At 47.1% G+C, this 12,501-nt stretch overlaps 1 protein-coding gene across 2 annotated transcripts in view; it reads left to right on the forward strand.

Annotated features, from left to right (window-relative positions):
* Positions 1-1,798: 1,798 nt before the first annotated feature.
* Positions 1,799-12,501, forward strand: part of LOC141162571 (serine/threonine-protein kinase NLK2) — a 35,097-nt gene continuing 24,394 nt past the window's right edge. For both annotated transcript variants that reach the window (XR_012250788.1, XM_073648803.1), the window contains exon 1: positions 1,799-2,188. Coding sequence is in view for 1 of the 2 variants with exons in the window: in XM_073648803.1 (XP_073504904.1) it covers positions 1,965-2,188 (224 nt within the window). In the remaining variant the exon portion in view is untranslated. The remainder of the gene's footprint in view (positions 2,189-12,501) is intronic.

A 12,501-nucleotide genomic window follows, 5' to 3' on the forward strand; every position in this document is an offset into this window, starting at 1 on the left:
GAGGGCACACAGTCCCCCGTCCTCTCCTCACATTGGAGGCACACAGACCCCGTCCTCTCCTCACATTGGGGGCACACGGTCCCCCGTCCTCTCCTCACATTGGGGGCACACGGACCCCGTCCTCTCCTCACATTGGGGGCACACGGTCCCCCGTCCTCTCCTCACATTGGGGGCACACGGACCCCGTCCTCTCCTCACATTGGGGGCACACGGTCCCCCGTCCTCTCCTCACATTGGGGGCACACGGTCCCCCGTCCTCTCCTCACATTGGGGGGCACACGGTCCCCCGTCCTCTCCTCACATTGGGGGGCACACGGTCCCCCGTCCTCTCCTCACATTGGGTGCACACAGACCCCAGTTCTCTCTGCACACTGGGGGCATACACTCCCCGTCCTCTCCTCACATTGGGGGCACACAGACCACGTCCTCTCCTCACATTGGGGGCACACGGTCCCCCGTCCTCTCCTCACATTGGGGGCACACAGACCCCCGTCCTCTCCTCACATTGGGGGCACAAAGTCCCCATCCTCTCCTCACATTGGGGGCACACAGACCCCGTCCTCTCCTCACATTGGGGGCACACGGTCCCCCGTCCTCTCCTCACATTGGGGGCACACGGTCCCCCGTCCTCTCCTCACATTGGGGGCACACGGACCCCGTCCTCTCCTCACATTGGGGGCACACGGTCCCCCGTCCTCTCCTCACATTGGGGGCACACGGTCCCCCGTCCTCTCCTCACATTGGGGGGCACACGGTCCCCCGTCCTCTCCTCACATTGGGGGGCACACGGTCCCCCGTCCTCTCCTCACATTGGGTGCACACAGACCCCAGTTCTCTCTGCACACTGGGGGCATACAGTCCCCGTCCTCACATTGGGGGCACACAGACCACGTCCTCTCCTCACATTGGGGGCACACGGTCCCCCGTCCTCTCCTCACATTGGGGGCACACAGACCCCCGTCCTCTCCTCACATTGGGGGCACAAAGTCCCCGTCCTCTCCTCACATTGGGGGCACACAGACCCCGTCCTCTCCTTACATTGGGGGCACACGGTCCCCCGTCCTCTCCTCACATTGGGGGCACACGGTCCCCCGTCCTCTCCTCACATTGGGGGCACACAGACCCCCGTCCTCTCCTCACATTGGGGGCACAAAGTCCCCGTCCTCTCCTCACATTGGGGGCACACAGACCCCGTCCTCTCCTTACATTGGGGGCACACGGTCCCCCGTCCTCTCCTCACATTGGGGGCACACAGTCCCCCGTCCTCTCCTTACATTGGGGGCACACGGTCCCCCGTCCTCTCCTCACATTGGGGGCACACAGACCACGTCCTCTCCTCACATTGGGGGCACACGTTCCCCCGTCCTCTCCTCACATTGGGGGCACACGGTCCCCCGGCCTCTCCTCACATTGGGGGCACAAAGTCCCCGTCCTCTCCTCACATTGGGGGCACACAGACCCCGTCCTCTCCTTACATTGGGGGCACACGGTCCCCCGTCCTCTCCTCACATTGGGGGCACAAAGTCCCCGTCCTCTCCTCACATTGGGGGCACACAGACCCCGTCCTCTCCTTACATTGGGGGCACACAGTCCCCCGTCCTCTCCTCACATTGGGGGCACAAAGTCCCCGTCCTCTCCTCACATTGGGGGCACACAGACCACGTCCTCTCCTTACATTGGGGGCACACGGTCCCCCGTCCTCTCCTCACATTGGGGGCACACGGTCCCCCGTCCTCTCCTCACATTGGGGGCACACAGTCACCGTCTCCGTCCTGTCCCCTCCCCGGCTCCGGCCGCACTGACTGAGCTGAGGGGCGGTCGCTCTGCTCCCTTCAGCCGCGGTGCACGCCGGGAGGCCGCATTGTTCCAGCTGATGCCGCACGGGGTCTCCGGAGCAGCAGGCGCAGGGACCGGCGCCGCCGTGTGTCCGGGGGGGAGATGCTGCTGTGAAGGCGGCTGCGGATATGTCATTCCCGGGGCCCGGGCGGCCGGTGCCGGCTCCGCTGTGCTCCGGGGTGTTCGGGGGGATCCTGCCGCCGCCCCTCGGCCACAAGTTCTACTGTCACAACGGCGCCGCCAGCGGGGGAGGAGCAGTGTCAGCCGGGGCCCAACACCCGGGGGCCACACACTGCGCCGGGGAGCCCGAGCCTGACCGGCCCATCGGATACGGAGCGTTCGGGGTCGTGTGGTGAGTGGGGGGCTGTGTATACAGGGGGCTGTGTATACAGGAGGGGGTATATGTGTATATAGGGGGCAGTGTATACAGGAGGGGTATATGTGTATATAGGGGGCAGTGTATACAGGAGGGGTATATATGTGTATATAGGGGGCAGTGTATACAGGAGGGGTATATGTGTATATAGGGGGCAGTGTATTCAGAAGGGGTATATATGTGTATATAGGGGGCAGTGTATACAGGAGGGGTATATATGTGTATATAGGGGGCAGTGTATACAGGAGGGGTATATATGTGTATATAGGGGGCAGTGTATTCAGAAGGGGTATATATGTGTATATAGGGGGCAGTGTATTCAGAAGGGGTATATATGTGTATATAGGGGGCAGTGTATACAGGAGGGGTATATATGTGTATATAGGGGGCAGTGTATACAGGAGGGGTATATATGTGTATATAGGGGGCAGTGTATACAGGAGGGGTATATATGTGTATATAGGGGGCAGTGTATACAGGAGGGGTATATATGTGTATATAGGGGGCAGTGTATACAGGAGGGGTATATGTGTATATAGGGGGCAGTGTATTCAGAAGGGGTATATATGTGTATATAGGGGGCAGTGTATACAGGAGGGGTATATATGTGTATATAGGGGGCAGTGTATACAGGAGGGGTATATATGTGTATATAGGGGGCAGTGTATTCAGAAGGGGTATATATGTGTATATAGGGGGCAGTGTATACAGGAGGGGTATATATGTGTATATAGGGGGCAGTGTATACAGGAGGGGTATATATGTGTATATAGGGGGCAGTGTATTCAGAAGGGGTATATATGTGTATATAGGGGGCAGTGTATTCAGAAGGGGTATATATGTGTATATAGGGGGCAGTGTATACAGGAGGGGTATATATGTGTATATAGGGGGCAGTGTATACAGGAGGGGTATATATGTGTATATAGGGGGCAGTGTATACAGGAGGGGTATATATGTGTATATAGGGGGCAGTGTATACAGGAGGGGTATATATGTGTATATAGGGGGCAGTGTATTCAGAAGGGGTATATATGTGTATATAGGGGGCAGTGTATACAGGAGGGGTATATATGTGTATATAGGGGGCTTTGTATACAGGAGGGGTATATATGTGTATATAGGGGGCTGTGTATATAGGAGGGGTATATATGTGTATATAGGGGGCTGTGTATACAGAGGGGTATATAGGAGGCTGTGTATATAGGAGGGGTATATATGTGTATACAGGAGGGGGTATATATGTGTATATAGGGGGCTGTGTATACAGGAGGGGGTATATAGGGGGCTGTGTATAAAGGAGGGGTATATATGTGTATATAGGGGGCTGTGTATACAGGAGGGGGTATATATGTGTATATAGGGGGCTGTGTATATAGGGGGCTGTGTATACAGGAGGGGGTATATGTGTGTATATAGGGGGCTGTGTATACAGGAGGGGGTATATATGTGTATATAGGGGCTGTGTATACAGGAGGGGGTATATAGGGGGCTGTGTATAAAGGAGGGGTATATATGTGTATATAGGGGGCTGTGTATACAGGAGGGGGTATATATGTGTATATAGGGGGCTGTGTATAAAGGAGGGGGTATATATGTGTATATAGGGGGCTGTGTATAAAGGAGGGGTATATATGTGTGTATATAGGGGGCTGTGTATACAGGAGGGGGTATATATGTGTATATAGGGGGCTGTGTATACAGGAGGGGGTATATATGTGTATATAGGGGGCTGTGTATACAGGAGGGGGTATATATGTGTATATAGGGGCTGTGTATAAAGGAGGGGGTATATATGTGTATATAGGGGCTGTGTATAAAGGAGGGGGTATATATGTGTATATAGGGGGCTGTGTATAAAGGAGGGGTATATATGTGTGTATACAGGAGAGGTGTATACAGGAGGGGGTATATATGTGTGTATACAGGAGAGGTGTATATATGTGTATATAGGGGCTGTGTATACAGGAGGGTTATATAGGGGGTTGTATATACAGGAGGGATATATATATGTGTGTTTATAGGGGGCTGTGTATACTGGAGGGGTATATATGTGTATATAGGGGGCTGTGTATACAGGAGGGGTATATATGTGTATATAGGGGCTGTGTATACTGGAGGGGTATATATGTGTATATAGGGGGCTGTGTATATAGGGGGCTGTGTATATAGGGGGCTGTGTATACAGGAGGGGTGTATATGTGTATATAGGGGGCTGTGTATACAGGAGGGGATATATATGTGTGTATATAGGGGGCTGTGTATACAGGAGGGGGTATATATATGTGTATATAGGGGGCTGTGTATACAGGAGGGGCTATATATGTGTATATAGGGGCTGTGTATACAGGAGGGGGGTATATACAGTGGTGGCCAAAAGTATTGGCACCCCTACAATTCTGTCGGATAATACTCAGTTTCTTCCTGAAAATGATTGCAATCACAAATTCTTTGGTCTTATTATCTTCATTTAATTTGTCTTCAATGAAAAAACACAAAAAGAATTGTCCTAAAGCCAAATTGGATATAATTCCACACCAAACCTAAAAAAGGGGGTGGACAAAAGTATTGGCACCCTTTGAAAAATCATGTGATGCTTCTCTAATTGGTGTAATTAACAGCACCTGTAACTTACCTGTGGCACCTAACAGGTGTTGGCAATAACTAAATCACACTTGCAGCCAGTTAACATGGATTAAAGTTGACTCAACCTCTGTCCTGTGTACTTGTGTGTACCACATTGAGCATGGAGAAAAGAAAGAAGACCAAAGAACTGTCTGAGGACTTGAGAAACCAAATTGTGAGGAAGCATGAGCAATCTCAAGGCTACAAGTCCATCTCCAAAGACCTGAATGTTCCTGTGTCTTCCGTGCGCAGTGTCATCAAGAAGTGTAAAGCCCATGGCACTGTGGCTAACCTCCCTAGATGTGGACGGAAAAGAAAAATTGACGAGAGATTTCAAAGCAAGATTGTGCGGATGGTGGATAAAGAACCTCGACTAACATCCAAACAAGTTCAAGCTGCCCTGCAGTCCGAGGGTACAACAGTGTCAACCCGTACTATCCGTCAGCGTCTGAATGAAAAGGGACTGTATGGTAGGATACCCAGGAAGACCCCACTTCTTACCCCGAGACATAAAAAAGCCAGGCTGGAGTTTGCCAAAACTTACCTGAGAAAGCCTAAAACGTTTTGGAAGAATGTTCTCTGGTCACATGAGACAAAAGTAGAGCTTTTTGGGAAAAAGCATCAACATAGAGTGTACAGGAAAAAAAAAGAGGCATTCAAAGAATAGAACACGGTCCCTACAGTCAAACATGGCGGAGGTTCCCTGATGTTTTGGGGTTGCTTTGCTGCCTCTGGCACTGGACTGCTTGACCGTGTGCATGGCATTATGAAGTCTGAAGACTACCAACAAATTTTGCAGCATAATGTAGGGCCCAGTGTGAGAAAGCTGGGTCTCCCTCAGAGGTCATGGGTCTTCCAGCAGGACAATGACCCAAAACACACTTCCAAAAGCACTATAAAATGGTTTGAGAGAAAGCACTGGAGACTTCTAAGGTGACCAGCAATGAGTCCAGACCTGGATCCCATAGAACACCTGTGGAGAGATCTCAAAATGGCAGTTTGGAGACGGCACCCTTCAAATATCAGGGACCTGGAGCAGTTTGCCAAAGAAGAATGGTCTACAATTCCAGCAGAGCATTGTAAGAAACTCATTGATGGTTACCGGAAGCGGTTGTTCGCAGTTATTTTGGCTAAAGGTTGTGCAACCAAGTATTAGGCTGAGGGTGCCAATACTTTTGTCTGGCCCATTTTTGGAGTTTTGTGTGAAATGATCAATGATTTGATATTTGCTTCATTCTCTTTTGTGTTTTTTCCTTGCAAGCAAATTAAATGAAGATAATAAGACCAAAGAATTTGTGATTGCAATCATTTTCAGGAAGAAACTGAGTATTATCTGACAGAATTGCAGGGGTGCCAATACTTTTGGCCACCACTGTATGTGTGTATACAGGAGAGGTGTATATATGTGTATATAGGGGCTGTGTATACAGGAGGGTTATATAGGGGGTTGTATATACAGGAGGGATATATATATGTGTTTATAGGGGGCTGTGTATACAGGAGGGGTATATATGTGTATATAGGGGGCTGTATATACAGGAGGGATATATATATGTGTTTATAGGGGGCTGTGTATACAGGAGGGGTATATATGTGTATATAGGGGGCTGTGTATACAGGAGGGGTATATATGTGTATATAGGGGGCTGTGTATACAGGAGGGGTATATATGTGTATATAGGGGGCTGTGTATACAGGAGGGGTATATGTGTGTATATAGGGGGCTGTGTATACAGGAGGGGTATATGTGTGTATATAGGGGGCTGTGTATACAGGAGGGTTATATAGGGGGTTGTATATACAGGAGGGATAGATATGTGTTTATAGGGGGCTGTGTATACAGGAGGGGTATATAGGGGGCTGTGTATACAGGAGGGGTATATATGTGTATATAGGGGGCTGTGTATACCGGAGGGGTATATGTGTGTATATAGGGGGCTGTGTATACAGGAGGGGTATATATGTATATATAGGGGCTGTGTATACAGGAGGTATATATAGGGGTTGTGTATACAGGAGGTATATATAGGGGGCTGTGTATACAGGAAGGGGTATATAGGGGGGCTGTGTATACAGGAGAGGGGTATATATGTGTATTTAAGGGGCTGTGTATACAGGAGGGTGTATATAGGGGGCTGTGTATACAGGAGGGGTATATAGGGGGCTGTATACAGGAGGGGTATACAGGAGGGGTATATATGTGTGTATATAGGGCTGTGTATACAGGAGGGGTATATATGTGTGTATATAGGGGCTGTGTATATAGTAAGGGGTATATTTGTGTGTATATAGGGGACGGCGTATACAGGAAGGGGTATATATGTGTATATAGAGGGCTGTGTATACAGGAAGGTGTATATAAAGGGCTGTGTATACAGGAAGGTGTATATAGAGGGCTGTGTATACAGGAAGGTGTATATAGAGGGCTGTGTATACAGGAAGGTGTATATAGGGGGCTGTGTATACAGGAGGGGTATATATGTGTGTATATAGGGGCTGTGTATACAGGAGGGGTATATATGTGTGTGTGTATATAGGGGGTATATATGTGTGTATATAGGGGGCTGTTTATACAGGAGGGGTATATATGTGTGTATATAGGGGGCTGTGTATACAGGAAGGGGTATTTATGTGTGTATACAGTAAGGGCTGTATATAGGGGACGGTGTATACAGAAGGGGTATACACGGTGTGCAGAATTATTAGGCAAGTTGTATTTTAGAGGATTATTTTTATTATTTATCAACAACTATGTTCTCAATCAACCCAAAAGACTCATAAATATCCAAGCTTAATAGTTTTGGAAGTTGGAGTGTTTTTTTTTAGATTTGGCTATCTTAGGAGGATATCTGTGCAGGTAACTATTACTGTGCAGAATTATTAGGCAACTTAATAAAAACCAAATATAATCCCATCTCACATGTTTATTTTCATCAGGTAAAGCAATATCCGTGCACAAAATGTAGAAATAAACATTTCTGACATGCAAAAACCAAAACCAAAAAAAATGAGTGATGAATATAGCCACCTTTCTTTATGATGACACTCAGCAGCCTCCATCCATAGATTCTGTCCGTTGCTTGATCTGTTTTCCATCAACATTGCGTGCAGCAGCCACCGCAGCCTCCCAGACACTGTTCCGAGAGGTGTACTGTTTTCTCTCCCTGTAGATCTCACATTTTATGATGGACCACAGGTTCTCTATGGGGTTCAGATCAGGTGAACAAGGAGGCCATGTCATTATTTTTTCTTCTTTTAGACCTTTACTGGCCAGCCACGCTGTGGAGTAGTTGGATGCATGTGATGGAGCATTGTCCTGCATGAAAATCATGTTCTTCTTGAACGATACCGACTTCGTCCTGTACCACTGCTTGAAGAAGTTGTCTTCCAGAAAGTGGCAGTAGGTCTGGGAGTTGAGCTTCACTCCATCCTCAACCCGAAAAGGTCCCACAAGTTCATCTTTGATGATACCAGCCCATACCAGTACCCCACCTCCACCTTGCTGGTATCTGAGTCGGAGTGGAGCTCTCTGCCTTTTACTGATCCAGCCTCTGGTCCATCCATCTGGCCCATCAAGAGTCACGCTCATTTCATCAGTCCATAAAACCTTTGAAAAATCAGTCTTAAGATATTTCTTGGCCCATTCTTGACTTTTTATCTTATGTTTCTTGGTCAGAGGTGGTCGTTTTTCAGCCTTCCATACCTTGGCCATGTCCCGGAGTATCGCACACCTTGTGCTTTTTGATACTCCAGTAACGTTGCAGCTCTGAAATATGGCAAAACTGGTGGCGATTGGCATCTTGGCAGCTTCACGCTTGATTTTCCTCAATTCATGGGCAGTTATTTTGCGCCTTTTTTGGCCAACACGCTTCTTGCGACCCTGTTGGCTATTTGCCATGAAACGCTTGATTGTTCGGTGATCACACTTCAAAAGTTTGGAAATTTCAAGACTGCTGCCTCCCTCTGCAAGACATCTCACAATTTTGGACTTTTCAGAGCCCGTCAAATCTCTCTTCTGACGCATTTTGAAAAAGGAAAGGAAGTTGCCTAATAATTAAGCACACCTTATATATAGGGTGTTGATGTCATTAGACAACACCCCTCCTCATTACAGAGATGCAATCACCAGATTTACTTAATTGGTAGTTGGCTCTCAAGCCTCTGCAGCTTGGAGTAGGGCGACATGTATAAAAAGTATCATGTGATCAAAATACTCATTTGCCTAATAATTCTGCACGCAGTGTATATAGGGGATGGTATATGCAGGAAGAGGTATATAGGGGGTGTGTATACAGGTAGGGGTATATATGTGTGTATATAGGGGATGGCGTATGCATCAGGGGTATATACAGTACAGACCAAAAGTTTGGACACACCTTCTCATTTAAAGATTTTTCTGTATTTTCATGACTATGAAAATTGTACATTCACACTGAAGGCATCAAAACTATGAATTAACACAGGTGGAATTATATACTTAACAAAAAAGTGTGAAACAACTGAAAATATGTCTTATATTCTAGGTTCTTCAAAGTAGCCACCTTTTGCTTTGATGACTGCTTTGCACACTCTTGGCATTCTCTTGATGAGCTTCAAGAGTTAGTCACCGGAAATGGTCTTCCAACAATCTTGAAGGAATTCCCAGAGATGCTTAGCACTTGATGGCCCTTTTGCCTTCACTCTGCGGTCCAGCTCACCCCAAACCATCTTGATTGGGTTCAGGTCTGGTGCCTGTGGAGGCCAGGTCATCTGGCGTAGCACCCCATCACTCTCCTTCTTGGTCAAATAGCCCTTACACAGCCTGGAGGTCATTGTCCTGTTGAAAAATAAATGATGGTCCAACTAAACGCAAACCGGATGGAATAGCATGCCGCTGCAAGATGCTGTGGTAGCCATGCTGGTTCAGTATGCCTTCAATTTTGAAAAAAATCCCCAACAGTGGCACCAGCAAAGCACCCCTACACCATCACACCTCCTCCTCCATGCTTCACGGTGGGAACCAGGCATGTAGAGTCCATCCGTTCACCTTTTCTGCGTCGCACAAAGACACGGTGGTTGGAACCAAAGATCTCAAATTTGGACTCATCAGACCAAAGCACAGATTTCCAGTGGTCTAATGTCCATTCCTTGTGTTCTTTAGCCCAAACAAGTCTCTTCTGCTTCTTGCCTGTCCTTAGCAGTGGTTTCCTAGCAGCTATTTTACCATGAAGGCTTGCTGCACAAAGTCTCCTCTTAACAGTTGTTGTAGAGATGTGTCTGCTGCTAGAACTCTGTGTTGCATTGACCTGGTCTCTAATCTGAGCTGCTGTTAACCTGCGATTTCTGAGGCTGGTGACTCGGATAAACTTATCCTCAGAAGCAGAGGTGACTCTTGGTCTTCCTTTCCTGGGGCGGTCCTTATGTGAACCAGTTTCTTTGTAGCGCTTGATGGTTTTTGCAACTGCACTTGGGGACACTTTCAAAGTTTGCCCAATTTTTCGGACTGACTGACCTTCATTTCTTAAAGTAATGATGGCCACTCGTTTTTCTTTACTTAGCTGCTTTTTTCTTGCTATAATACAAATTCTAACAGTCTATTCAGTAGGACTATCAGCTGTGTATCCACCAGACTTCTGCACAACACAACTGATGGTCCCAACCCCATTTATAAGGCAAGAAATCCCACTTATTAAACCTGACAGGGCACACCTGTGAAGTGAAGACCATTTCCGGTGACTACCTCTTGAACCTCATCAAGAGAATGCCAAGAGTGTGCAAAGCAGTCATCAAAGCAAAAGGTGGCTACTTTGAAGAACCTAGAATATGACATATTTTCAGTTGTTTCACACTTTTTTGTTAAGTATATAATTCCACATGTGTTAATTCATAGTTTTGATGCCTTCAGTGTGAATGTACAATTTTCATAGTCATGGAAATGCAGAAAAATCTTTAAATGAGAAGGTGTGTCCAAACTTTTGGTCTGTACTGTATGTGTATACAGGAGGGTGTATATAGGGGCAATGTTTACAGGAGGGGGGTATATATGTTTGTATAGGGGCCAGTGTATAAGGGGGGCTATATATGTGTATAAGGGGGGCTATATATGTGTATATAGGGGGCTGCGTATACAGGAGGGGCTATATATGTGTATATAGGGGCTGTGTATACAGGAGGGTATATATGTGTATATAGGGGGGTATATATGTGTGTATAGGGGGCTGTGTATACAGGAGGGTATGTGTGTGTATATAGGGGGCTGTGTATACAGGAGGGGGTATATATGTGCATATAGGGGGCTGTGTATACAGGAGGGGGTATATATGTGTATATAGGGGGCTGTCTATACAGGAGGGGGTATATATGTGTATATAGGGGGCTCTGTATACAGGAGGGGTATATATGTGTATATAGGGGGCTGTGTATACAGGCAGGTATATCTGTGTATATAGGGGGCTGTGTATACAGGGGTATATATGTGTATATAGGGGGCTGTGTATACAGGAGAGATATATAGGGGCTGTGTATACAGGAGGGGTATATAGGGGGTTGTGTATACAGGAGGGGTATATGTGTGAATATAGGGGGCTGTGTATACAGGAGGGGTATATATGAATATATGGGGCAGTGTATACAGGAGGGGGTATATAGGGGATGGCGTGTGCATCAGGGGGTATATATGTGTATACAGGAGGGTGTGTATAGGGGCAATGTTTACAGGAGGGGGTATATATGTGTATATAGGGGGCTGTGTATACAGGAGGGGTATATATGTGTATATAGGGGGCTGTGTATACAGGAGGGGTATATATGTGTGTGTATAGGGGCCAGTGTATAAGGGGGGCTATATATGTGTATATAGGGGGCTGTGTATACAGGACTGGTATATATGTGTATAAAGGGGGCTGTGTATACAGGAGGGGGTATATATGTGTATATAGGGGGCTGTGTATACAGGAGGGGTGTATATAGGGGGCTGTGTATACAGGAGGGGGTATATATGTGTATATAGGGGGCTGTGTATACAGGAGGGGTGTATATAGGGGGCTGTGTATACAGGAAGGGGTATATATGTGTGTATACAGGAGAGGGGTATATATGTGTGTATAGGGGGCTGTGTATACAGGAGGGGTGTATATAGGGGGGTATATATATGTATATAGGGGGCTGTCTATACAGGGGGTATATATGTGTATATAGGGGGCTGTGTATACAGGAGGAGTATATAGGGGGCTGTGTATACAGGAGGAGTATATAGGGGCTGTGTATATAGGGGGCTGTGTATACAGGAGGAGTATATATGTGAATATAGGGGGCTGTGTATACAGGAGGGGTATATATGTATATAGGGACAGTGTATACAGGAGGGGGTATATATGTATATAGGGGGCTGTGTATACAGGAGGGGGTATATACAGTGGTGGCCAAAAGTATTCTGTCAGATAATACTCAGTTTCTTCCTGAAAATGATTGCAATCACAAATTCTTTGGTCTTATTATCTTCATTTAATTTGCTTGCAAGGAAAAAACACAAAAGAGAATGAAGCAAAAATCAAATCATTGATCATTTCACACAAAACTCCAAAAATGGGCCGGACAAAAGTATTGGCACCCTCAGCCTAATACTTGGTTGCACAACCTTTAGCCAAACTATCTGCGAACAACCGCTTCCGGTAACCATCAATGAG

Source organism: Phyllobates terribilis, unplaced genomic scaffold (assembly GCF_046119375.1).
Source record: "Phyllobates terribilis strain yellow unplaced genomic scaffold, ASM4611937v1 Scaffold_9__5_contigs__length_417890890, whole genome shotgun sequence".
In the NCBI taxonomy this organism is placed as follows: domain Eukaryota; kingdom Metazoa; phylum Chordata; class Amphibia; order Anura; family Dendrobatidae; genus Phyllobates; species Phyllobates terribilis.